The sequence below is a fragment of the Artibeus jamaicensis genome, unplaced genomic scaffold (genome assembly GCF_021234435.1).
Source record: "Artibeus jamaicensis isolate MK-2021 breed Jamaican fruit bat unplaced genomic scaffold, CSHL_Jam_final contig_426, whole genome shotgun sequence".
Classification (NCBI taxonomy): domain Eukaryota; kingdom Metazoa; phylum Chordata; class Mammalia; order Chiroptera; family Phyllostomidae; genus Artibeus; species Artibeus jamaicensis.
The window spans coordinates 10,506,218-10,534,071 of NW_026521826.1; the positions used below are offsets into that span (position 1 = coordinate 10,506,218).

The following is a 27,854-nucleotide window of genomic DNA, read 5'->3' on the forward strand; positions in this document are numbered from 1 at the left end:
TTTTCTCCAATGTCCTATTGTGAGTGTGTGCTTTTTGAAAAATTCTGTTTTAGGTTTAATGGGGCTGTTCGAAAAACGTCGCTTCAGAAAATTCCTAGTATATGTTGCCAACTTCGATGAAAATGATGCTAGAACTTTTGAGGGCATTGATCCTAAGAAGACTGCAATGCGAGAGGTGTACAAGAAATTTGACTTGGGCCAAGATGTTATAGATTTTACTGGTCATGCCCTGGCACTTTACAGAACTGATGAGTAAGTTTTTTCATTTTTAGATTTATATATTTTTTGGAATGCTAACCGAATTGGCTCATTTTCCAATGTGAAAATTCTAACAAAACAAATATATAGCAATGTTATCCAATGAAAGAAGAGGCTCTAGTTACAAACTAATGTTAGAACCTTTTAAGTAAAATAAAAAGGTATTGAATAGAAATCACTTCAGAAAAAGACTTTAAATTGAACACAAGAATGAAAACTTGAAGCCCCTTTGTAATATTTATTTCCTCTTCTTTAGCTATTTAGATCAACCATGTTGTGAAACCATTAATAGGATTAAACTTTACAGTGAGTCTTTGGCAAGATATGGCAAGAGCCCATACCTTTATCCACTGTATGGTCTTGGAGAACTGCCACAAGGATTTGCAAGGTAGGAGTTCATATTTAACTTGTTTGCTAAAACCCCACTGATTTTGAATCTTATCTTCAGTGGCAGTATGAGATATGGTTGTGAAAAATGAGACAGGATATGCCCATGAGTGACGAGATGTCTTTTATTTTTATTAAATACATTCAGTGAAGCCACAGATCTATAATAAAAATGTTGAGTTTGATAAATGTATAAACGTGTGTGATCAAAACTCCAGAATCAAGATACAGAAGACTTTACTCCAGAAACTTCCCTTGTATGACCTCATAATCACCAGCCCCCACACCTGTCATTTCTTTGGGGTGTGGGAATCCAGGAGTGGGAATTGCTTGCTGATAGGGCAAGTGTTTGACTTCATACTTCGCACTTCATAAGACACTGTGAAACCACTTGAGGGTAGTTTGTACCATTTTATAGTCAGCAAAGTGTGAGAATTTTAGTCATTCCTTGTCTTTGTTAACACTTTGTGTCGTCAGTCTCTTTAACCACCGTAGTCAGTGTGAAATGCTATTTCATTAAATTGCATTTCTCGGGACTAATATTGATCACCTTTTCGTGAGCTTGGTGACTGTTTGTATTATTTCATGGTGTGATTATTCATGTCTTCTGAACATTTTTAAATATTGGGTTGTCTTTGTGATTTTTGGAATATCTTTCGTATCCTGGCAGCAAGTCTTATATTAATATAATAAATTAATAATTAATTATATTAATTATAAATGTTTTTCTTCCAGTCTGTGACAGAAGTTTTAAATTTTTATATCTTTTTTTACTTTTTTGTATGTTTAGTGCTTTGGGGTTCCTTATTTGTGAAAACTTTGCTTACCTCAGGAGCACAGATGCTCTTTAATGTCTTTTTCTAGAAGCTTTATAGTTTTAGCTTTGTGTTTAAATCTGTGACTCATCTTGAAATAATACTAGTGTTTGGGGTGAGGTAGGGTTATTTACAGTTGTTACACAGTTAGTCTTGAAATCAGGTAGTGCAAGTCCTCAAGTTTGTTCTTTTTCAAAATTTTTTTGGCTGAAGTCCTTTGTGTTTCTGTGTACATTTTAGAACAGGTTGTCAGTTCTAGAAAAACTTGCTTCCTGGGATTTTGATTGCAATTGAATAAATCTATAGATCAGGGGGTAGCAAAGGTCAAAGGGAGCCAAATATATAGTGATGGAAGATTAGACTTTTGTTGGTGGGCACTCAATGCAATACACAAATTATGTGTCATAGAAATGTGCATATGAAACCTGTATGATCTTATTAACCAATGTCACCCCAATAAATTTAATAAAATCTATAGCTCAGTTTGGGGGAGAATTTTTCAATCCATGAATGTGCTCTATGTATTTAGATTTTCTTTGTCAGCAATGTCTTGTAGCTGTCATTGTAGAGATCAAGCACCTTTTTTGTTCAAGTTTATTCAGAGTGTTTGGTTATTTTTATGTTATTGTTAATGAAAGTTTGGTTTATTTCAGTCATTTGCTGTGAATGTACACAAATTAATTGATTTTGTATACTGAACTTGCATCCCGTGACCTTGTGTTTATTAGTTCTACTAGTTTTATAGATTTCTTAGAATTTTCCATTTACACAATTATTTCATCTTTAAACAGAGATTAGCTGCATACAACCTTTGTGTTCCCCTGCCCTCCTAGCCTTTATGCACTGGCTAGTAGCACAAAAATGAAGAACAGAAGTGAGAACGAACATATATTTTATTATTAAATATTTTGTATTTTATTATGAAATATTTTTTCTGTGTGTTGATTGCTAATTCCTCTTTGGATCACATTTTCTTGTTCAATTTTTGATCATATGTTGGACATAATGTACTGATACACTGTAGAGATGCTAGAGTCTTTCTCTGAAGAGTATTATTTTATTTGAATAGGCAGATAAGTTCACTTCGAACTTTGGAGGCTTGATTTTACACTTTTTCGGGGGGGGGTCTTTTGTTTTTGGCTAACTTTTTAGTTTTGGCACAGTAGGTGTGTGGTCCTAGGGCTTTTGTGGGAAGTCCAGGGTGTCTGCTAAGCTTCTCAAAATGGGGAACTTCAAATTTCAGACTCCTTTGTCCTTATGACTGACTTGTACATAGCTGTAATCTCTGCTCAAGTCTTTTTGTTTTTCAGCTGTTACTTTTTGCTGGCTTCCTTGTAATCTCCCTCATGTACAAACTCTTCTGGAGTTAGTTAAGAACTGGAAGAGATTTTTACCGCTTTGGTGGCTGCCATTTTAGGATTTCCCCTGGCAATTTTCATCTTTTAACAACCCCCAATTCTGTGTCATTTTAAGTCAGTAAGATCCCAGAGTTTTTGCTTCTGTTCTAGCTGCCCCATGCAGTTTCAGGGGAAGCTGCATCCATATAAATCACATAAAGGTCTCATCCCCTTGTCTCCTTTCAAGTCTCTTCCCCAGTGTCTGCCTGCCTTTGGTCACTCTGCAGTGCCTCCTGATAGTTTCATTTATATGCAGGAGGATTAGACCCATTTACACTGTTCCTCCATTAGCAGTCTTTTTTTTTGGGGGGGGGTGGATTTAAAGGTAGTAACTGTGAATATGAGACATCACTTCATGGTTTTGATTGTTTTATAATTGATGCTTTAATGACTTAAACTAATGCTTTCTAGAAGGCAAATGAGCAAATATATATTGCCTGTAACTCATTAAGATCTAAGAAAGGAGACTTTAGTAGCTGAAACAATGATAAAGTACCAGCTGTAATTAAAAAAATTTTCTAGGCTAAGTGCTATTTATGGAGGGACCTACATGCTGAATAAACCAATTGAAGAAATCATTGTGGAAAATGGAAAAGTGATTGGTGTTAAATCTGAAGGAGAGGTAAGTAGCTTCTACAATTTCTAAGTACTGTGTTCTTGTGAAGAAAACTTCATTATCTAATAAGTACTTTATTTGGTATGAACATTGATGCTAGATTTCAGACTATATGATTTCTTATAGTAAATTGATATTCATTATGACTGAGGACTGGTTACCATGGCTGGGTTTTAAGGAAACACATCAGTACTGTCTGAAGTGTTGATTGTTGCTTCCTCTTAAGACTAAAGTATGCGTATTGGGTGAGTTCCAAGTGGTAAGTGTCCTGTATGTACTGTAGGTTGGTGCCTGTTTCTCAAGTTTTCATTTAAGTTTATTTGTACCACTTGTACTTTACTGGTTGAAATTAGGCTTGAGCAATACTAACCATTTTATTATTAATAAATTGTTAAAGACTAATGTTAATTATTAACATTTAATTTGGCGTTTAGCTGTGGAGCTACTTAGGGGAAGTTTTGAACAGTGTCTCAAATTTGAATTGAATATAAATCATTGCTAATTTTGTTGAAGGGTATATTCTGATTCAGTAATGACCAGAGGCAAGGCTGTTTTCTTGTAAGCTCTCAGGTGATCCCAGTGATGTTGGTCTGCAAAAACCAGATCATTTCTCTTTCATCAACTCTTAACAAATGGAACTAAAAAAGAAACTCAAGAACTAAGTTTAAAAAAAATATTTTGGTATTTCTGATGTTACTCCATTGGGTCACTAGTTGGCTCTGTGAACTTTCATTACTGTTGCAGATCTTTTGTAACTGCCTACTACTTTCAGCATAATGTTTAGGAAATACAGATGTTTTAATTTGATACCTCAAAGTGCTTTTTACTGCAGTTTTATCCCATTTTTTGTGTCACACACAGCTGCTTCCCCTTAGGAAATGTCAAGGCTTTGATATAACTGGGAAGAAGATTATCATTTATATCTTACAAGTGAAGTTTTACTTAGAGACATAGTGTTAAAATGAGAATAGTGTTGGTTTGTAATAGTGGTACTATTTATAGAATATTTTACTCTTGGTACATTCTCATAAAATGACAGCCCTTAATTACAGTGTTTCATTTAAGGCTCACATTTCTTTGAGATTGCATAGAGCTAGGATTTGAACTCTGGTCTTCTTAGTTCTGAAACTTGTGAACAGTTTTTCTAATACTTGAATAGGATTTAGAATTAATGGATCTGTTCCAGGGAAATGTGTGGAGATTATTGGCAAAGCTAGTGTTAACAGTTATCTATAATTCAGTAAATGTCTGTAGTTAACTTTATGAAAATAATGTTCAAGAGACAGTGGCTTCAGTATACTGACTAAAAACACCATGTACACTGAAGATTATAGTCTATAAAAATGTTTTATTACAGATTGCTCGTTGTAAGCAGCTCATCTGTGACCCCAGCTATGTAAAAGATCGGGTAGAAAAAGTGGGTCAGGTGATCCGAGTTATCTGTATCCTCAGTCACCCCATCAAGAACACCAATGATGCCAACTCCTGTCAAATCATTATTCCCCAGAACCAGGTCAACAGGAAGTCAGGTGAGTTTAGAAGATCAGCAGATGTTTGTAGAATTTTGTTAGATGTCATTTACTTTTGTTTGATCCCAAATTCCTGGTTTTATCTGCTTTATTATAGTGAAGAAGCCTTAGTTTTTAATACATGGGAAACAAAATGTGATAGATCCCCTTTAGCTGAGATCCTGTATCATCACACTGAATGGACAAATTAAATTAACCTAGGAGTCCTGCCTCAGCCTTGCATCCATTGCTTTGGACCTCTGATTCTTCATCTGCAGAACTCAGCGTTTGAGCTGAGATGAGCAGCCCAGTCTCCTGGTTCCAGCTTATGTGCCTGTGAATGTTTAGTTATTAGTGACCTGACTCCACTATTTTGAAATGATAACAGTGTTATTTTTAACGTTATTATTTGTCAACTTAATTTTTATTTTAACACTGTGCTAGAACACAACTTAAATTTCTCTGATTAAGATCAGAATTTATCTTGAAAATTGTAATTCCTAGTCTGTTTTAACCAGTAGTTTTCATCCACCACCTCTTTCTGAAGTCCAAAAATCTTTAATCAAAAATTCAACTTAAAAGGGGTTATTGGTTTTTAAATACAGTTAAAAGCTATCTGTAATTTTTTTTCCATATAGGAATCCAAATCCCAGATTATTACTAAAACGGGACTTGTACTATAGTAATATGTAAAGGGTTCCCAAGCAGACACTTGGGTTGGTAAAAGTCAAAAAAGGGGAAATGAGAACCCAGCAGTTATTTTCTGTATTGGAAATGATGTGGTTACTTAGTGGTGTACATACAAGAGGAACCTATGGAATTATGTGAGTTTAGTATGCCAGCTCAAGAATAGTTTTTGCTGATTTATAATTTTGTATTAAATAGATAAAAAGTTAGTACAGAAGGTCCCCACTTAGTGATGGTTTGACTTACGATTTTTCACCTTTAAGATGGTACAAGTAATAACCATCATACAACCATTGTTTTTCACTTTCAGTACAGTATTGAATTAAATGAATTTTTGTCCATTTGTAGGCTAATCTAGGTCTTCTGAGCTTATTTCAGGGGTATTAGGGTAACTTTTGATTTTCAGTAGGTTAATTGTATTAAGTGCTTTTTGACTTAACGATGTCTACTATGGGCTTTTTAGGATATAACACCAGTGTAAGTTGGGGAGGATCTGTACTTAATACAATTTCTTAGTAATTTAAAACCTTTCTAAATGCAGAATTCAGAGAGATAGAAGACCCCCAGAGCAATTCATATGGTTTGCCAGGTGTCCATAGTTAGCTGTGACAGAGCTGGGAGGAGAAATCTCATTTCTAAGTCCAGCAGTTCACTGCCACATAAACCCTTCATCTCCAAAATGCTGAATGTTGCTGAATGTTTGCATATCCTATGTATGATCCTGTTTGCCTCTATAGAGATAAAACTTAAAGCTTACAAAATATTATCTATCCCAAGTAATTTTAATTCACATCTCAAAGAAATCCGAGACTTGAATGTGCCCACATGCCTAAGGTTTACAGACTTTGGCAGTGAGTTGGCATTACTTGTTCCCAGATATCTACGTCTGCATGATCTCCTCTGCACACAATGTGGCAGCACAAGGAAAGTACATTGCCATAGTCAGTACTACTGTGGAGACCAAGGAACCCGAGAAAGAAATCAAACCAGCTTTGGAGCTCTTGGAACCAATAGAACAGAAGTAAGTGATATGTTCATTTATATCAGCTAAATCCTAGCTTGATTTTGGCTCCATGGTGGGGTACACTCCATGAGAACAAAGAAAGCAGCCATCGTGTCCACCAGTCTCATCCTTTGGGATTTGCATTTCAGGGGAGGCAGTGTGTGTGGGGTCAGCTCACCTGCTCACTGAATTTTTTCTCTCTTCCAGATTCATTAGCATCAGTGACCTGCTTGTACCAAAAGATGTGGGAACAGAAAGCCAGGTGAGTGTGGTGATCTGAAAATGGTATTGTTAGATTTTATTGGGAGACTTCCCTAGTTTCAAGTCTTTTTAATTTTTATTTCCAGATCTTTATTTCCCGTACATACGATGCTACAACTCACTTTGAGACAACCTGTGATGACATTAAAGACATCTATAAGAGGATGACAGGAACCGAGTTTGACTTTGAGGAAATGAAGCGCAAGAAAAATGACATCTATGGGGAAGACTAACAGCAGTCTGTGTTACCATCTAATTAGACAAACTTTAAAATTTGGCAAATAATGCATACTGTATGAAATCAATATTGTAAGGCCTGCTTTTGTAATCCAAACAGAGATTGCAGAGCACTGCACCAGTAAATACAACTCCCCTTTCTAATATTGTGTATTAACTTGTTTTCATGGAGTGGCTATTCAGAATTGACAGGTGACCACATTCTGTACTGTTAACCAATGCTGGCTTTTTTTTCTAGCGAAGGGTAAGTTTTAAAACAACATTGTGATACTGATACAGAGAACTTGATACAGTATTTGTATCTTTTAATCAGTATAGCCTTTGCAGTTACATGCTTTTGCTGCTCAAGAGCTGGATCAATACAATTTACGTGCCATCTGTCCTCTTGACATTAAGGAGATTTGAAATCAAATATTCCATAATTTGGGACAGCATCTTGACGTTTTCCCTATAGCTTTACTTTTTGTGTCCTGTCAAGTATTATGATAGTGCCCATGTAGCCTAGCCACAGAGATTGGTTTATGTGGGCCTAAAATTCTAACTGAACTTGAGACTTCAAGAGTCATTTTGGAGGAAGCCTATGTACGGTGTTTTAACCCGATAAAATTGGTGAGAGCAAAGGAATAAGAAACCTATCATAAAGCAGGTAAATGTAGAAGCTTCATTTGTATCCCAGGTGTGGCTTCTTCGGTGGACCAAGCTGCAGTGAAATGCAGTATTGATTTGACAGAGCCTTTCCTTCAATGATGTCTGCCTCAAAATGGCTCCAAATGATTTCTGTACTGCAAAATAAAGCCAAACTCTGGATACCAATTCCCTCTCAGTCTGTGTGTCCTGGTGTTTAAGAGCTATATAAGTATTGTGCTGGCTACGACACAGCTGTTTATTTCCTTCAGTAGAGCTGAAACTGATGCTTAGGAGAGATGCTGAAGTGAAGTGTGTGCTTACTCATTGACAGCTTGTGAGGATTCAAACTTGAATGGATAAAGACTCTGTTATCTTGCTTCACTGTGAATAGACCCCAAATTACATTCCTTTGACTCAGTATAACTGAAACTGTTAAGAGATTCTTATTGGTAGTTTACAAGTATTGTTTTCAATACAAATGCAAGTTACTGGCTTTGATAATTTTACTTACAGTATTATGAGAGATTAAGTGAATTATCAGGTGGAATAGAGGCTTCAGTATTTTCATGTAATTTAAATTTTAGACATCATTTTTAACTGGTACCTCCTTTCCCTTTGATAGCATATACAGTGATAGCTATCAGATGAATGAAGACAACCATATTCTTGTAGGCTGCACATTGATTCTTAGAGTTAAGTCTAAAGGGCATATGACTAAGGTAGGTAATCTGTTAAAGCAGTTAGGGGTACACACTACCCATTTCTGGTCATACAGTTTTTTGTGGGGGACTGTCCTATGCATTATATGCTTACTAGTATCTCTGACTTAGCCACTGTATGCCAAGGAGTACCTCCCTAGCCCAAGAACCGGAAATGTCTCTGGATGTTACAACGTTTCCCAGGGAACAAAATCTTCCCAGGTGAGAACTTCCAGGTTTTATGAGATGATGATCTAAAATTCCAGCAAGCCTTTTCCCTTCCCTACCCATATTTTAATTTGTCAATTATTAATGCAGGCAGATGTACATGCTGGACTATAATAAGTACAAAGAAAAAATACCAGCACTTTTGTATGTTCCTTATTTAATTATACTACTGTCCTAGGCCAGTGGGGTAAAGATGACGAAGGCACAGGTTCTGGAAGAGCCCATAGTCCGGATTAGACTCATTATTCTGTGGCTTGGTTAAGTGTAGAAAAAGTGGTATGGAAACTGATGGCCTTGTGGGTGCGATGTTGGCAGGCTTTGCAGCAAAGGGAGTTGAACATTTGAGGTACAACTTGAAACAGGTGCTGTTGGTACATACTCACTAAATGTTTAGTCCGTCTTGTGAGAAAATAACAGAGTGAAACTGGTACTTTTGTTTGGGTAGGAAGTACACAATCTAGATAAATAGCTTCTGAAAGTTGTTTCTGTACCTAACAGCCCCAGAAAAGGGCAGCTGAAACGTCTTGTGGTCCTGGCTGGGTAGCTCAGTTGGTCAGAGAGCACTGCGTGATACACCTGGGCCACAGGTGTTGTGTCTGATCAGGAGGATGCATACAAGAAGCAACCAATGGATGCATAAAGGAGTGGAACAACAAATTGATGTTTCTCTCATCAATAAATTTAACAACAACAATAAAAAAACTAGTGAGTTGAAAAGTCCTGTGAATGTCCTTTCTGTACTTTCCTGCTTAGTGCACACAACTGGGAGTGGGAGGCACTGGACTCGTCTCTGGGACCAGATGGATCAAGGCCAAAGTGATAAACAGAGGAATCCTCTGGAACCTAGTTGTTCCTGCTAAGTGGCCTAAGAAGTGTTAAAACTTTCCTGACAAACCAATTCTTGCTATGAAGTCATTGCAGAAACAGTTGATTTTTTTTAAGTTCTCTTTATTTAAAGATAGTTACAAAAACCTTTGTTCCAAAGAGATGCTGTATCTTACAAATGTTTTTTGCTTGGTTTTCATTTAAAGGTAATGAAGTTATTTCTAATCTCATAAATAAGTGATTATTTCTTCTTAGAGTTGATTTTGTAGTTCACTCTTTACAAAATAAGTGAAAAATGACAATTTATAAATTTGTACCTTTTCAGAAAAAAGGTTCATTTATGTAGTGTTGTTTGAGTAACAGCAAATGAAACATGGCTGTAGTTTTTACAAGGGTGGTAAACCTTTAAAACAGACTAACATGCAGTGTCTTGCTGATATTAACATGCAAAAACAAAGCTATTGGTTCAGACTCATTTTTGCTACAATTGAGTAAACGTGTTTCTAATTATTTTTAACAATAAGTCCAATTAATAGCTTTAAGTTAAAATAATTTAAATTTAAAACAAAATATTCAACACCGCAACCCAAAGCTCATGGACAACTACTATGTCACTGAATGACGTCAGCTGTTTTAATACAAAAAAAAAAAACAAGGAAAACTTTCCCCTAAGTTGCAGAACATTGATTTTAAAATTATAAGAAGGGAAGACTTTTATGTGTGTCTTAGAAGTTTTTTAAACAAAAGGGAAAATACTAATCTGTTGTTGGCATCATTGATGTCTAGGCAAGCTGCAGCTGAATCATCTGGGTAAACTCAAAATTGGTAATTATCTTTGAAACAAAAAAACCAACAACTATTTTAGAAACAGCATGCTGCCTAACGGGGAACACTTCTGTGCATTCTCAGTTGCATCATCGAAAATGCACATTATAGAGAGAATGGGTAATTCAAAGGAGGTTGGTTATTTCGTTCATTAGTAAATACTTAACTTCCACCCCTAACTCATTTTTAATTAACAGCATGATAACATGTAAGATAAAGAACAGTTTTTGAATAACTGGTTCTCATAGACACACATGTCAGCTATCTATCTACCCTCAACTCTAGCTGACATGGAAGAGTTACAGAAAAAAATGGGGTTACCAATAGCTACTCCTAAATGGAGCTGCTACTTTTTGTATATTTTCAATAAAGTTATTTACACCTGTAATGAGAATTCCACTATTTTCATAGATTTCTCTGGAGACAGCAGGCTTTTCTGTAGAAAGAAAAAGATCTTTTAGTGAAAAATTCATTAATGTACTTTTTAAGATGTGTAGTTGACACACAATATTAGTCTCAAGTGTACAATGGAGTCATTCAACATATTAAGGTACCTTTTTAAAAGTAGCAGAAACTCCTTTGTTTAAAAAAAAACCAAAACACTTTTCTGAAACTCCTTAATGGGGGTTAGGGGTGCTGAAAACCACTGATAAATCACAACTATAGTCATTCCTTTAATTTTTAAATGGTGAAGATTCACATAAAACATGAGAAATTAGGAATAAGTATAAAATTAACTCAGTACTTGTAGGAGATGATGAAACTAGTAGCAACTGTGCTGGAGGACTAGTAAGTAGACAGTACCCCTCACCCAGCATTTAACAGGGTAACAGCTGTTCTGGGATCTAACCATGTGTATCTTAAGGCAGGGGTGTCAAAACTCATTTCCCCAGGGGGGATCACATCAGCCTCACAGTTGCCTTCAAAGGGCTGAAATAATTTTAGTACTGTATAAATATAACTACTCCTTAACTGTTAAGGAACTGAAATTATATTTGGCTCTTTGAAGGCAACATGAGAGTAACGTGGCCCCTGTGAAAATGAGTTTGACACCCCTGTTTTTGGTATCCAGTGAATCCACTTGCAAGGACATTATTTTAGAGTTGACCTATTTTGGCATTAACTGATTGATGAGATGAAACTGACACAGAACTAAGGCTGTGTGACTTTACCTGTTAGGAAGACAGCAAACCTGGCCTGGATATGCTGAATTTGCAGGTTTAGCAGACACTTTAAATGGTCTGCTTTTGTTGATGACCGAGAGTCACACTGATGATAATGAAGCAGCTCAATGATATTTGCACTCTGATATGACTTCAGTATTAAGTTCTTCTTATATGCAATTGAGTCCACTCTGGAAAATACATAAAATGTTAAATTTAGGTTCGGTGTAAGTTTGTGAAAGTTTATTTTTAACTGTATCTTTATTTTGTTGTTTTATTTTTAGGTCATCTTTTGCCTTAACTATACTTCTAGTTTATTCACTTCTGATAAAACCAACTCCCAAGATCCTTTGTTCCTGTTCTTTTCCACTATACACTTGCCTTCCTAGATGTCACTGTCCTGATGTGTTCCATTAAAACAACGTTATGAGTGTACTGCTTTTGCAAATACAGATTTTTAAAAAGTAGCACCCTCGTTCCCAGAGGGACATTTACACATTCGTCTACTACCACTTCCAACAATGCTGCCATCAAGTGGCCCTCTTACTGCAGTGGCTCCGAACCTTTTAAGTCTCTTCAAAACCTCTTCTTTATACTTCTGACTCAAACTATGTCATGGCTATATTTTCCTTAATTTCTCACCTTTTAAATATTACTACCTTTTTCTTCCTCTTTTAGAGGCAACTCTTCAACATCTCTACTGATCTTGATTCCATCTCTCCAGTCTTCCCTATCACTTCTACCTTCCTCCTGCTTTCTGGAGAAAGCCAAAATTGTATGTATCCCCACCATTCTGGTGAGTGACAAGTACTATTCATATCATGATGATGAAATTCCTTCCAGGCTTTACCTTTTGTACATATCAATTTATGGTTGGCATCATACTGTAGTTTTAAGATACCAACTTTTCTGAGTTATAAGTTTCTACTTACTGTTTTATATAGCATTACTTTGCAAATATTAAAGAATTATATAATAAAATTGGCCTAGAGATGGAATTGAGGCTGGATTCATAGTTACTGATAGCTACCCATGGCTATAAACACCTTGGTGGTTTTTAAAAGCTAGCTTGTTTTTAGTTTTAGATAAATTCCTACAAAGGTCAAAGGATATGATGAGTTTTCTGATGAGCTCTCATTGTAACAGCTCAGTACTATTTGAAGAGCATATTACAGTGCCAGTAGTGATATATTTATCTTTATCCAGAATTCTATGAGTGCTAAATAAACTTATTCTTACTAATTTTATAGATCTGCTCTGGCACTTCAGTGCTTCGGTTTGCTTCTCTCATTTCTGAGTTGAACCTTTAAACTGCTATCTAATTCCTTGTGCACTTGTGGTCACACACAGCCTTGGATCCTGTTGGCTCCTGGTGGTCCTCCTTTCTTAGTGTCTCTCCTAGGTATAAGCCTTTCCTGAACTCTTAAGTCACGTTTCAACATCTCATGCACTTCCACAATTTTGGCTGTTTTCACACCTAGGTTTATGCTTCTTTGAAGAAAGCAGTATGGTAAAACGCAGTTAATGGTGATAATAGACGATCCGTGTAGGGTACAAGCCTAGCTTCACAACTGACACTATATCTGACCTGAGTCAGGTTTGTTCTGTTCTCCCCCTCTCTTTGCTTCCATTTCCATATCACTAAAGTTGGTGCTTACTATCTCCTCTGTATAAAGTTAGGACGAGATAATTGAAGTAGAACACCTAACAGTGCCTGAAACAGTCATTTAACAAATGCCTTTGCTAAATCTATTCCCTTCCCAGTCTATCTCTGAGCTCCAGATCTTCCTTTCCCAGCCTCACTAGAACCTGGAGGCAAGCTCAGACCCCAAGTCTTTTTAGCTGAGGAATCAATACTTATCTTTAAAAAAAAATCCCAGCCCTACATAGAGTTTTGCCTATTGGTAAGCTACTGTTTTAAGGGTAAAATTCAATTATGGATATAGTCTCACCTCAATTTTTCCATCATAACTGAGGCAACTTAAAAAGCATTAATGTGGCAAGCCCATACTTCAATTTTTTATGGTTCACGGTAGTAGATCCTGAACTTAATTAACCCTATGGACATTTTAGGACCCTTACGTCTGACTTCTTTACTTCTGTTGGTCTACACAGTGCTACTCAGAGTATATGCCTGTAAACTTTTGTCTTTTTAATCCTAATTTAAGGATATATTTATTATTTGAGAGAGAAAGAGAGAGAGACATCAATCAGTGCCTCCCATACACACCCTGACTGGGGATTGAATCTGCAACCTTTTGGGGTACAGGAAGATACTCCAACCACTGAGTCAGCTGGGCCAGGGCTGTGCCTATAATCTTTCTATTACAACACACAGCTTCCTTCACTGAAGGCCCTGCTACCAAAACAAAATCCAAAAAACCAGTCGATCGAGCTAAATACTGTGCTTAGTTATCACACAATGATTTCCATTCCAGTACAAACTTCCCTTGAGTACCAGTCCAGAGCATGCTGAACATTTCAGGGTGACACACGTCAAAGGTGAAAGGAGGGAAAGTGAAAGGAACTCCTCCCATTCCCGCCTCCCCCAAGCCCTCAGCTGACTTGAGGCCTTACCGTACTTCTTCCTTTAGCTTTTTACTTTCCCTGTAGTGAAGCAACCACTTCCATCTCCCATTTCCATTTAGTTTCTCCAGGATTTTGACAATTTCCTTTAGTTGAACTGCAGAGTAGAAAAAGTTGTGTTTTAAGGCTTTTGGCTTGTCTACTCAAAGCCTAGAATTTATTACTTGTAAAAAGAATAAGACCCATGTTTGAATGTACACCATCATTGCCACTTTGTAGCTGGGCAGGATCCCATACTGCATTTCACAGATACAGCAACCTGTGGCCCTCGCCTCAGTCCTACCTACTTATACTGCAGTAGTGAAGAACTGTATAGAGAAAGAGCACTATGACTGCCAGCAGTTAAAGCTCTGAATATAGTACAAACATCACTAAACCTCATATAGAAGGTTTAGTTGCAACAGCGAAAGTCTAGGTTTCTAAATACAGAACGTACAAATATTTTTCAACTTCAGTTTTCATGCACAATTATGCTTGTTAATAAGGTCTAGTCTGCTGATCCTTTAGCCCTAGAAGTGGTGTATCGACCTTTGGTTCTAATGTGGCAGGTTTTAATCATACATAAAAGTGTCTGCCCTGTGCTCACACATTCTTCTAGGTCCGTTTAGTGCCCTGAGAGAAACAGATTATATAGTTGACCGTTGCACAACATGGAGTCAGGAGACTGACTGCCCACCCAATGGAGTAATTGTGTATAACTTAAGTAGGTTCCCTGTATACACAGATTCCCAGCCTCCAGTTGACCCTTGAACAACATGGGTTTGAACTGCTCAGGTCACGTGTAAGTAGATGCATGTAATTCAAACTCGCATCATTCAAGGGCCAACTATGTATTAGTGTTCGAGCAGATGACTGACACGACTTTCAGTAACCATTTTTTAAGATTTCCATATCAATGAGATTACCATCTAAGGTTGACAGCAACAGATATGGAAGAGGACTGATTGTAAACAAAAAAAATTCTGTACCTGACTTGATTTGGCAAGCGAAGAAGTCAAATGTTAAAAAATCTCAAATTTGGATGACTATTAGCCACATTTTTGAGAGAAGGAATTTAGGTTTGGTGGTGAAGACAAAACAAGAGGTTCTTAAGAGCACATACATTGGGGATGAGAACTATACAAAAACTGCTCTTTTCCATGCAATTATTTGGGTCACTGGGTGAGGAGAAACTGATTTGCCTAGATTTCAAAGAAAATCGAAAGACCAACCTAATGTTAAAGTTTCTAACATTCTGTCATCTGATACCACAAAACCTCCTGTCCGAAACAGCTCTTGGAAGGTGTAATGGAGAACATCTTCAGGGCTGTCTACTCCAGCGAAGATGACACTGGGAAAATGCTTCAGCTTCAACAGAGAAGGAATCTGTTAAACATAAAAGGATCCCAATGAAAACAGGTTTACTGGGTCGCTTCTATCACTTTATACAAAAGTTTCAATACTTTTAACCTTGATGACCAATAGGTAATTCCATCACACATAAGGAATAATAAGTCGGTTCATCATCAATGCTATAAATTCATTAAAGCTAGTTAATTACAAACTGGTCTCTACAACTCTGTTAAGTTGGAGGTAGTGAGGGCAGAGTATACCTGAGGTTTTGGGACCTGTAATCAGGCAGGTAACAAACTAACACCATCACTCCTTGTCTCCAGGTTCACCTGGTGTTGGTGCTGCAGGGACGATCAGTTACTACCTCCTGACAGCAGAGCTGTAGCTATGCCCATAAGTTAGAAGCAGTCACCTTTATTCAACTAATAGGTAAATATCTTAAGAAAAATTTTACAAGTCCATTTAAAGCAAGATATATTCCTATTACATGAAAATTTTACCAATGTCTTTATAGTTTTTCCTTAGTTACTATGAATTTAAACAGGCAATGACAAGTCTAATAATTACACAATAACAAAAGGCCTGGAATACATTTTTGGTAAGAAAGTTACTTCCAAACCTACCTGATGCAAATGTGATGAGATATCTTCATTTTTGATGATGACCATTAGCATATCATTCTCTCTGTGAAAAGCTTGACAGAAATGCTGAGGTTCAATTTCTGTGTGGCCTCCTTTCCTCAGAATATTCTGAAAGATTTACAAATAGCCATTATTAAAAAAGGGATGCTTGCACAGAACTACTTTTATTGTTTACTAAGAACTAAAAACACATCCTATTTACTAAATTATGTCCTAATAATGCAACATAAATGGCAGTTTGTCTTATTACTAGGTTAGACTTCACCTGTAAAAGAGATGACTCCTCAGTATCACGACAGCTGAGTTTAGAAGTTTATTTCAAAGGCAAAAAACCCCACTATATAATAAATCTCTAATGTCCATAAAGTATCAGAGGCTGATTCTATTTATTTATTAATTTTTTTGAGAAAAGGGAAAGGAGGGAGCAAGAGAAACATTGATCAGTTGCCTCTGGTATGTGCCCAGACTGTGGCACAAACCCACAACCCAGGCATGTGCCCAGACCGGGAATCAAACTAGCAACCTTTTGTTCTACAAGACAATGCCCAAGTAACGGAGCTGAACTGGTCAGGGCAAAAGGCTGATTCATTCCTTTCTTTCCTTTTTTCCTTTCTTTCCTCTCTTTCCTCCCCCCCCCTTTCTTTCTTTCCTTTCTCTCTCTTTCTTTCCTTTCTCTCTCTCTTTCTCTCTCTCTTTCCTTCCTTCTTTCTTTTTTCTTTTCCTTCCTTCCTTCCTTCCTTCTCTCTCTCTTTCCTTCCTTTCTTTCTTTTCCTTCCTTCCTTCCTTCCTTCCTTCCTTCCTTCCTTCCTTCCTTCCTTCCTTCCTTCCTTCCTTCCTTCCTTCCTTCCTTCCATCTATCTATCCATTTATCCATCCATCTAATCTATCTATCTAATCTATCTTTATTTATTTATAAAGGAGTGGATTTTTAAAAAAGATTTTATTTATCTATCTTTAGAGGGTAAAGGAAGGAGAGAGGGAGAGAAATATCAGTGTATGGTTGCCTCTCTTGCGTCCCCTGCTGGGAACTGGCCTGCAACCCAGGCATGTGCCCTGACTGGCAATCAATTGCAGTTTGGTTCCCAGGGCTGCGCTCAATTCACTGAGCTACACCAGCCAGGGCAAGGCTGATTCTTTTTAAACATTACACTAATATATTGAGTTTCACCCTCTTCAAGGGAATTACAAAGATGTGCTAAAAAAAAATGCCACCTCGAGGACAGGCCAAGATGGAGATGTAGGTGGAGGAACCACCTTGCCTCTGTGCACAACCAAATCTAAGAACAACTATTTTTAACAGCAGTCACAACCAAGCCACACGGAAAATCGACAATACGGAGTCCAAAGGACAACTAGATACTCAGCTGGGAGGAGCGAGGCCAGCAGCGGAGCAGGTTAGGAAGAAAAAATTCCAGGGGTGGTGCGCAGTGTGCGCAGGCAACCGAGGACGCTGATCCCGAGCGAGCTGGCTGCAGGAGCGCACAGGGAAGAGGCGCGGCGGTCGGTCGGTCGCGCGCATTTACATGCGGAGAAACCAGTGAGAAGGGAAGCCGGCGCGGGGCAGCAGGCTCGCACAATTCCGATCGGATAAACAAGCCCCAGGTGTGTGGAGTAACTGGACGGGCTGGGCTAGCGGAGAGGACCGCCATTGCTCCCTCTCTGACCACGCCCCCACACACAGTGTCACAAACCAGCGACCTGGGTCTCCCCGTCCTGGTAAACAACTAAGGCTCCACTCCGCTTACTTAACAGCACGAATAGACCAAAAATGGCTCTAGGACAACTCAGAGCCCCAGAACCGATAGATCTAAGCGATGAAGAAATAGCCAGTCTTTCAGATGCACAGTTCAAAACACTGGTTATCAGGATCCTTACAGAACTGGTTGATTTTAGTCACAAATTAGAGAAACATATGGAAGCTAAACTAATTGAAATGAATGGTGATACAAAGGAAGCCAATAGTAATGGAAAGAAAATTGGGACTCAAATCAAGGGAGTGGACCAGAAGGAAGAAAAAAATGATCAAACAGAAAAGAATGAAGAAATAAGAATTCAGAAAAATGAGGAGAAGCTTAGGAACTTCCAGGACATCTTTAAACGTTCCAACATCCGAATTATAGGGGTACCAGAGGGGGGAAAGGCACAGCCACCAGTGGAAAACTTATTTGTACAGATAATAAAGGAGAATTTCCCCAAGCTAGCAAAGGAAATAGACTTCCAAGAAATCCAGGAAGCTCAGAGAGTCCCAAAGAAGTTGGACCCAAGAAGGAACACACCAAGGCACATCATCATTACATTAGCCAAGATTAAAATGAAGGAGAGAATCCTAGAAGCAGCAAGAGCTAAGGGGACAGTCACCTACAAAGGAGTTCCCATCAGACTGTCAGCTGATTTCTCAAAAGAGACCTTACAGGCAAGAAGGGGCTGGAAAGAGGTATTCCAAGTCATGAAAACCAAAGATCTACAACCAAGATTGCTCTACCCAGCAAAGTTTTCATTTAGAATGGAAGGACAGATAAAGTGCTTCTCAGATAAGACCAAATTCAAGGAGTTCATCATCACCAAGCCCTTATTATATGAAATGTTAAAGGGACTTACCTAAGAAAAAGAAGATAAAAAAAGATGAACAGTGAAAGGACAGCAAACTCACAGTTATTAAGAACCACACCTAAAACAAAAGCAAACTAAGAGGACAGCTAAATCAGGAACAGAACCACAGAAATGAAGATCACATGGAGGGTTAGCAACAGGGGACTGGGAGGAGGGGAAGAGGGGAGAAGGTACAGAAAATAAGCATAGACAGTAGATAGAAAATAGATAGGGGGGAGGGTAAGAATAGTAGGGGAAATACAGAATCTAAAGAATTTGAGACACGTGCTCATGAACTAAAGGGGGAAATGGTGGGGGAGGGGTATGCAGGGTGGAGGGGAATGGAGGGGGGGAATAGAGCAAATGTAATGGCATAATCAATAAAAAAAGTTAAAAAAAAATGCCACCTCCAGCCAAACGTTTCTATAAGTTTTGAAAATAATACCCATAACAGATAAGCATTACTGAGTATCATTAATGGAGTCTTGGACTTGAATACTGTGGGAGATGTATGTTAAACTGTACATGGTGGTTAGGCACTAACATACACAGAATAGCACTGAAATAGCCTTATTGGAAGGGTGAGTTTATGTAATTAAAGATATTCTTCACCCTTGTCCTCCTTTGTGATTTTGACACTGTTTCTGTCTAAAAGATGCTGGAGGTTTCTATTGCACACCTGGATATTCCTAGTCATACCAGGAAGGTATACCAGTCATACCAGGTTAGTGTGTCATAGCAATACACCAAAGGTTATGGGTATGAGCTCCAGTCAGGGCACATACAAAAACCAACCAATGAATGTATAAGTGGAACAACAAATCAATAAATACAACATTTTTTAAAAAGTTAAAACAAAAGAGAGAATGCTGCCTTTTCCAAAAATAAAATTAAAATTTGCGGATAAAATGAGAAAGTTAATGGTGAACTGAGACAGATTCTGGCTCCTGGGAAGTTAGAATTTTACCATGGTTACATCATTTAAAATTTAGGATCATGGCCTCACCAGAAAGTAAGTTATCCTAATATTTAAAAAAATATTTTCTTTAGCCATGCAGAAGCTTTATATTTTAATGAAGTCCTATTTGTTTATGTCCTTTAATCTAGGGGACACATATCTATGAAAAGGGAAGGGTTGTCAAGGAATATATTTTAAGGACCCAAGGACAAAGTCACAGGGGGAATGATTGAGGGTGGGAATGGGTGAGGCAGAGTAAAATGGTGGCAGGAAAATGGAGACAATTGTACTTGAACAACAATCAATCAATAAATACATCCTGCTTCTGGCCAATTTGGAGGTATAGGTGGATACACATTGCCGCCTTGCACAACCAATAGAAGGATAACAACCAATTTAAAAACAAAAAACAACCCAGAACTGCCAGAAAATGGAATTGCACGGAAGTCTGACAACCAAGGAGTTAAAGAAGAAACATTCATCCAAACTGGTAGGAGGGGCAGAGACTGGCAGCTGGGGCAGAAAGAACACAAGGCAAGGCAGTGGCTGGTGGACCAGGCAGTCCCACATTCGCATGCAGATTAACCAGGACAACTGTGGAGCAAGACAAACTGCCCAACCCAGAGTTCCAGCGTGAGAAAATAAAACCTCAAAACCTCTGGCTATAAAAATCTGTGGGAGTTGTGGTGGCAGGACAAACTGCCAATCTCATAGGAGAGTTCACTGGAGGGACCCGTGAGGTCCTAGAACGGACACAAGCCCACTCAACCCAGGAACTGAAACCAGAAGGATGCAAGTCACTTGTGAGTAGCAGGGGAAGTGACTGAAAGTGGATGAGAGCTGGGCAAGCAGCACTGTTCCTTCTCAACCTCTCCCTTACATACAGCGCCATAATGCAGCAAAGTAGGTTGCCTCACCCTGGCAAATACCTAAAGCTCCACTCCTTACCACATAACAGGTATGCCAAAACAAAGAAATACGGCCCAAGTGAGAAAACAGATCGAAACTCCAGAAAAACAACTAAGTGAGGAGGAGATAGCCACCCTATTGGATGCAGAGTTCAAAAACACTGGTAATCAGGATGCTCACAGAAATGACTGAGTATAGCCACAAATACAGGAAAAACTGAAGGCTATATAAAATGAGATAAAGAAAAACATACAGGAAACCATGAGTGTTGCACCCTCTCTCTTTGCCTTTCTGGGTTCATTGTTTGTACCTTATTGACCCTTATTAGGGTCATTTCGAGGGACCTCAGTTCAATAGCAGCGTTCTGAGGTTTGGGAGTTGGGGTGACCTTCCGGGACCACTCTGGCCTTCCTCACTTTAGAGGGTGGGTAAAAGGGGAGGGTGGTCTGCGAAGATGAGGGCTAGAGTCGGAGGTGAGGTAAGGTCGCCTTCCAGTCTCTGAATATCTGACTTTTTTTAGTACTTTAGTTCTAAACGTGTATGTACGTTGCCTTTGGTAGTTGGGATGAGATGGTACCTACCTCGTAAGGCTGTTCGGAGGGTTAAATGCTTTAACACATCTAAAACTCTTGGAATATTACCTGACACGCCATGATTAATACTTTTTGATGTGCAAGCAGTTTACTTAACCCTTTGATTTTTCTTGGTGTATAAAATTGTTTTTAATTTTAAAGAAAAACATACAGGAAACCAACAGTGAAGGGAAGGAAACTGGGATTTAAATCAATGATTTGAAACAGAAGGACTAAACATTCAACTGGAACAGAATAAAGAAACCAGAATTCAAAAAAAATGAGGAGAGGCTTAGGAACCTCTGGGACAACTTTAAACATTCCAACATCCAAATCAGAGGGGTGCCAGAAGGAGAAGAGGAAGAAACTGAAAACTTATTTGAAAAAATAGTAAGGAAAACTTCTCCCAATTCTGGTGAAGGAACTAGACATGCAAGTGTAGGAAGCTCAGAGAATCCCAAAGAAGTGGGATATAAGGAGAAATATACCAACATACAACATGATTAAGTTACCCAAGATTAAAGATAAGGAGAGAATCTTAAAAGCAGTAAGAGAAAAAGGAGACAGTTACCTACAAAGGAGTTCCCATAAGACTATCAACTGATTTTTTAAAAGAAACCTTACAGGCAAGAAGGGGCTGGAAAAAAGTATTCCAAGTCATGAAAATCAAACACCTACATCCTAGATTACTCCATCCTGTAAAGCTATCATTTAGAATGGAAAGGCAGATAAAGTACTTCTAAGATAAGGTAAAGTTAAAGAAATTAATTATCACCAAGCCCTTATTATATATATGAAATGATAGAGAGACTTATCTAAGAAAAAGAAGACGAAAACTATAAACAGTTAAATCTAACATACTCATAACTATTAACTGAACCTAAAAAACACAAAACCAAAACCAAACCAAGCAACTAGACCAGGAACAGAACCACAGATATGGAGATTACATGGAGGGTTATCAGCAGGGAGAGAAAGGGAGAGTGGGGGAAATGGTGCAGGGAATAAACGTAATTAGTAGATATAAGATAGACAGGGGAGATTAAGAATAGTATGGGAAATGGAGAAGCCAAAGAACTTATATGTACAACCCATGGACATGAACTAAGTGTGGGGAATGCTAGAGGTGAGGGGAGGTGCCCCTTGGCAGAGGGGCATAAAGGGGAAAAAATGGGACTGTAATAGCAAAAATCAATGAAATATACTTAAAAAGTAAAATAATGTATCTGAAACAAAAAAAGTTCCCTTTCAACAATCCATATTAACGAAGAAAGTCAGGTAGTAATTTTTTAAAGTCTCAATTTTATCTTAAGAACACTTGAATTTAAGTATGTCTATACTGGTAACTTTCTTGAAAATTAATAAATGCATTAATTCTGGAATATCATGCATATCTTCAAATACAGTACCAAAAGCAGATATAGATCCTTCTTGTAGTATAACATTTAGTATGCAGATAAAAAAAAAGAGCTGAGAAACTCAAATACCGTCTTTGTATATCATGTTTCTGAAGCCAAGAATGCTAAATGTATTACTTTTAAAATAATCTAAAATTAAACAGCCAACAAAATAATATAAACTGTAAGGAAAATCTGGCACTTTACCTTTGTTCTCACAAAGAATGACTTGTCTTCTGTCTCAACAAGGTAAAACAGAAAGGTGCTTTTGCAAGCCTCTTTCACGACACTTTTTAGTTTGACATGCAAACTGGTACACATGTCTGTAATCATGTCTTCATAGGAGGTTGACCTTCTTGGGAAAGATGAATACACCTCTTGAGCTGTGGTTTCTTCAGAACTAACATTTGACTCTTTATCTCTGAAAACAACTTGGTTGCTATTCATCACCACCTTGTTGAATTCCGCATATTCATTCAGAATACGGGAGATATCATTCCGAGATTCCTTCAAAGTACTATTATATTTCAGTTTGTTGAGGTGGAAGGAAACAGACTGATTTCTCTCAGAATTTGTAAGATGATTTCTCTGGTGATCATGTCTTTCCTCCCAAAAGGAAGAACTGTCCAAATTGCTGCGCATGTGGCCTCTCAGGTGCTGGTTCTGTTCTCCGGCATCTGAGTGCATGATTGTTACCACGAGGGGACTTCTGCTCCGGGATGGAAGATGGTGAACTGAAGACTCGGATGTTTTTGGCAAAGGGAAAGCTCCAGTAGCATTTTGCAGTGGTGGCTCCTTAAGAAAGACGGTGGAAAAGGCAGAATGTTGAGAATTGCCACTCTTTATAATTTGTTTCAGCTTCTCTTCAAAGCGCAGATATTCTAGATCTAAAGTGTTCTGTGTAGGGTCATCTGCCACCTGCCAAGTATTTGTCCAGGAGCTAACCAAGCCAGGTTTAGCAGTGAAATTTGAGTCCCTCCTCAGGCCGTGCAAAGTTCTCTTGGTATCTTGGAGCTCTTTCGTTATAGTAAAGTTAGCGTAAGTCCTGGGGATACCATGAAGATCTCTGATATGTACATAACATGGCACACACTTATCTTCTTTTTTTAATCCAACAGACCAGTTTCGAGGAGGTATACTGGTCTCTACTGGAAATCGATTAGAGTAGGCCCTGTCTTCATTATCACTACTGTTTGGGCTCAGGAAAGAGTCATAACCATCTTTTGAAGCACCTTCTTTCTTGTTGTGATTACATTGCAAAGTACAGGAACCCTCCATGTCTAGTTTGAAATTCCTACAATCACCAAGAGAGTCTTGATCGGAGTCTCCAGAAAGTGGTTCATAATGGATGTCAGAATTCACACTAATATCCATGTCTCCACCTAGGGCTTCAGAGTCCTCCTTGGCCCTGACACAATCACCAGAGCCTTTATTTTCCATCTGTTCTTTAGAGACTCCACAAACAAGAGGGGCACGAGATTTGGAAACAAAAAAAGCAGAAGGCTCTTTACTGACATTTTCACTGGTGACTGCTGTATTTTGGTAAGAATCAGCATATACATACATGGGGGAAAGCCTGCCATTCAACAGATCCTTTGTTTTGCATGTTGATGTATCTTGTGGCATATGGATGTTTTGCTTCCCTTTTGGAGACATGGTGTTTGATTTAGAGCCAACGCAACCTATATCCATGCTTTTTTCATGTAACTCAGATTCAGTTTCACTATTCTTAAGCAAACTAGCCATTCTGACTACTGATATTTCCTGTGTTTGAAACCCTGCCTCTATGTTTATGGGTCTTTTACAATAGGTGAAGGTAGTGCCACCTAAGTCTGAATGCATTTGTACCTGTGTATTATCAGCTCCATCAGCTGAGTCTGAGCTCAAGGACTGAACTTGCATGCAATCATATTCATTTGTTTTGATATCACTGCTAAGGAGACTCTCCTTAATGCATTTCACTGTATCACTTGGAGCACTTGTAGAAACAAATGTGTCAACCAGAGACTTATTTTCCATAATCCTTCTAGGACTAAATGCAGGCTTACTGGTCTCCAATGCAAGGTGATTTAAGTCTGAATTTCTGTTCTCTAAACTAACTGGCTGTAATGGATTTCCTGACATTACCAATTTTTCTGGAGAAGTCTTGAAATCAGTTCTGTAAGTAGCAGTTGATGCAGGCTGGTTTAACTCTGTATGGCAGCATGGCACCTTTTCTGAGGAGAAATCCTTATCATACTCACTTGGGACAATTTCCTCAGTGACTTCACCCAGAAATGTTAGACGTCTATCTTTTTTTCCTGGATGACTATTTAATACTCCAGGTAGTTCAGCAGAATGTTGTATTTGTTGTACCCGAGGTAAGTTATCTTGTCTCACTGGATGGATAGGACTAACATAAGAATTTCCTTTTTCTGTTAAGGCCAAATCTAATGATGTAATCTGAGTGAATTTTTCACTTTTCTCACACTGTGTATTATGATATTTTAAACTAAAGGGGGAGACAGCCCGAAATGGTTCTATTTCTTCAACTGGTACCTGGGGGTCAGGACTAGAAGCTGGTGATACTTCCTCAATTAAAGAACCAAAAGGAAAGTCTGAGGTAACATTAACTTCCTGTGTGAGCTCAAGGGCACAAGTTTCTTTAGGAAGCATTAAAGTAACCACTTCTAAATTATCATCTCTTCTCTCCTTTTCTAATGGTTTCTCTGATACTGTGTGAGGCACTGATGTATATTTAGAATTCACTTCTGTGTTTTCTGTGAAAGTCACCTTTTCTGGCTCAATGCTTTTATCCATATTCTGGAGTTCTAAATTTGGTAATGGAGCATCCTGATGTTGCTCTGTTTCACCAGCTGGAATTTCTTCTCTGGGACTTGTAGGTGGTGATATTGTGAGAGTTAGGTCAATGTCAGGATCTTCCTCTAACTCCAGGCTGATCTCCTCTCCATTTACAGATGGGCTGGTTTGTTTAGCAAATGTTGAATTAAATGATTCAAAGTTCCTATTTTCACCATTTAGACTGCTCTTGTCACTCTTTAATTCTATAAAGCTATTTGATGTATTACTTCTTGATGGAATGCAGTTAAGTGAGTAATTTTTTTGCAGCATGGGAGAGGCTGATGATGAGGCTTCTTCAGTCTGTGGTGGTTCCAAAATCTCTTCTGAAGACATGCTTACAAGACTGTTAGGCTGCATAAAAAATTCTTGAGAGAGTTTTGTTTCTTTAGGTAATGAATAATTAGAACTTTTAACCAATGGTAATGTCTCCTTTTCCAATGAATTATCAGATGGCAATGATGTGCCTGGAACAGGACTCTCTTTCTGTAATGAACATATTTTGTTATTAGGTAGTGTCTCTCCACTTACCGATGAAGCACAAAAGTACTTAGTACCTTTTTCTCCTGACGTTGCTAGAGACAGAATGTCCTTAAGACTTTGTGTTTGTACCTTTTCAAACGTGGATACAGGAAGTCTAAGACTTGAAGCAGGTGATACTTGTTTAATCAATTCCATATTAAAGGTCACAGGTTTATCAGCTCTACTTACAATTTCTGTCTGTATTGGTATACAGGCATTTTTTTCAAAAGTGAGAGTAACTGGTTCCAGATTAATCATCACATACCCTATATCATCCTTCTTTTCCAATGAAGGTTGACAGTCTTTGGTTTGGGGGTTAAGGGCCTGTAAACCATTTGCTTTTGCTTGCATTGTTGCATGAAAAATATCAGCTTTGCTCTCAAGGGTGCTATACGTAGATTTTGGACAAATCACTGACTGCTTGCCAATCCCATCACAAGTCTTGGTGAATGTCGTTTGTGTGACAGTATCATAAGAAGTCACTCTTGTGTTATCAAGTAACTCAAAGGTTTTCTCTTTACCAGGAGTAGAAGGTCCATTAGTTTGGGTACTTCCAATGTGAGAATGCATCAGATTAGAAGTCTCTAATTTATCTGATGATTCTGGTTTGGTGTTCTCTTCAGTTATCTGAAATGACCAAATTAAAAAAAAATTTCAAACAGATTTAAAAACACACGTGAAAAACAGAATAGACAAGGATTAATTTTAATTTTAGTCTTTTGAGTCTTCTAATCTATAAGAATAAGACAAGGCAAAGATCAAGCAAATCCCTCTCTTTTTAGATAGGTTTAAAATATCCCCAAAATAGAAATTTGTTTTCTTTAAACATACAACGCACAGACTGTATATCCAAAACTTTTAAATGAAACAGCCCATTTTTAAAAGGACTTTTAGGAAGGAAAGTGGCTAGACCACTGACAATTTAAAACCTTGAAAATCAATCTTGCTTGCTAAACAGCATTGCTTAATTTGGAAAAGTACTCAGTTAATTTTCACTATTTTCAGTAAGATTAAAAGATAACTTTTTAAAGCTAAGAAGAACTTTATTTTGAACACTAGCTTTTAACAGACTATAAAAATACACTGTCATCTGGAATTTTCCCATAAGAACACAAATTACTATTTCTTGTACACAGAATATAATGGTATCAGTATCCATTCCAGTAAATGAAAGCCCCTTATCCTCAGCTATCTTCTTTGCTTATAACTGGAGGTAATTTCTCACTCACTGTTACCTCCTATTCAACAGAGCAAAAGTGCAGTTTACATGAATAAACTGAACCAAAGAAACTGATGGTCAATGTGGATCTAGGCTAAACATTACTACTTCTGGATAATTTTGATAATCTCATACACGGGTTGTTGTTTCTTTTTGAAAAGCTGAACCATGGTCTTGTACAGAACAGGGTAAGTGGACTGATCATACAATTGACCTTACACCTGTAATTTTGGGAACATTATGGTCACAGATTTCCTGCCATGTCTTGAGACAACCCTGTTAGAAGTTAGGACCTGTGTTTCAAACCTCACTAAAAACGTCACAAAGCTGAGTAATTCGCAGGATAGAGCTGAGAGCCAGAGTTTAAAAGAACATGACTGGACAGGTGCAAGCACAGAAAAGTCTTAATGCTAAGAGTCATTTTTAGAATTTTTCTGTGACCCTCCCACCTAGTCACACTGTGACTGTTAATGTTTGACCAAAGTCCCGAATCTCACCATGCCTGTAGTCTTAGGAAAATGCAAATTGTGATAATCTTGATATGTTTTGATTGATACATTTTTGACTACAGAGTGAAGTGTAATGTTTCTAAAGCAAAGCGTGATCATTTAAAAGAACTGCAGAATTAAACACACAACTAAAAGCAACACGCTACTGGTTTCTAATACCCATTGTGCTAGAATTCTTTTGGATCCTAGTTTGCCCACTTGTAGAGTAAGGAACTGGTACAGCACGTGTGTATGTACCTTTAAAGTT

At 37.9% G+C, this 27,854-nt stretch overlaps 2 protein-coding genes across 10 annotated transcripts in view; one reads left to right on the forward strand and one right to left on the reverse strand.

Annotated features, from left to right (window-relative positions):
- Window positions 1-7,982, forward strand: part of GDI2 (GDP dissociation inhibitor 2) — a 32,922-nt gene extending 24,940 nt beyond the window's left edge. The window contains exons 5-11 of the mRNA XM_053665853.1: window positions 54-252; window positions 515-646; window positions 3,380-3,479; window positions 4,831-5,002; window positions 6,545-6,689; window positions 6,879-6,933; window positions 7,019-7,982. Of these exons, the coding sequence (XP_053521828.1) occupies window positions 54-252; window positions 515-646; window positions 3,380-3,479; window positions 4,831-5,002; window positions 6,545-6,689; window positions 6,879-6,933; window positions 7,019-7,165 (950 nt within the window). The 3' untranslated portion in view covers window positions 7,166-7,982. The remainder of the gene's footprint in view (window positions 1-53; window positions 253-514; window positions 647-3,379; window positions 3,480-4,830; window positions 5,003-6,544; window positions 6,690-6,878; window positions 6,934-7,018) is intronic.
- Window positions 7,983-8,658: 676 nt separating this feature from the next.
- The window catches only part of TASOR2 (transcription activation suppressor family member 2), a 74,476-nt gene continuing 55,280 nt past the window's right edge, over window positions 8,659-27,854 (reverse strand). For all 9 annotated transcript variants that reach the window (XM_053665851.1, XM_037156675.2, XM_053665846.1 and 6 more), the window contains 6 exons: window positions 22,727-26,506; window positions 16,077-16,202; window positions 15,333-15,486; window positions 14,113-14,218; window positions 11,545-11,726; window positions 8,659-10,808 (listed from right to left, as the gene is read on the reverse strand). In XM_053665851.1, the coding sequence (XP_053521826.1) occupies window positions 10,690-10,808; window positions 11,545-11,726; window positions 14,113-14,218; window positions 15,333-15,486; window positions 16,077-16,202; window positions 22,727-26,506 (4,467 nt within the window). In that variant the 3' untranslated portion in view covers window positions 8,659-10,689. The remainder of the gene's footprint in view (window positions 10,809-11,544; window positions 11,727-14,112; window positions 14,219-15,332; window positions 15,487-16,076; window positions 16,203-22,726; window positions 26,507-27,854) is intronic.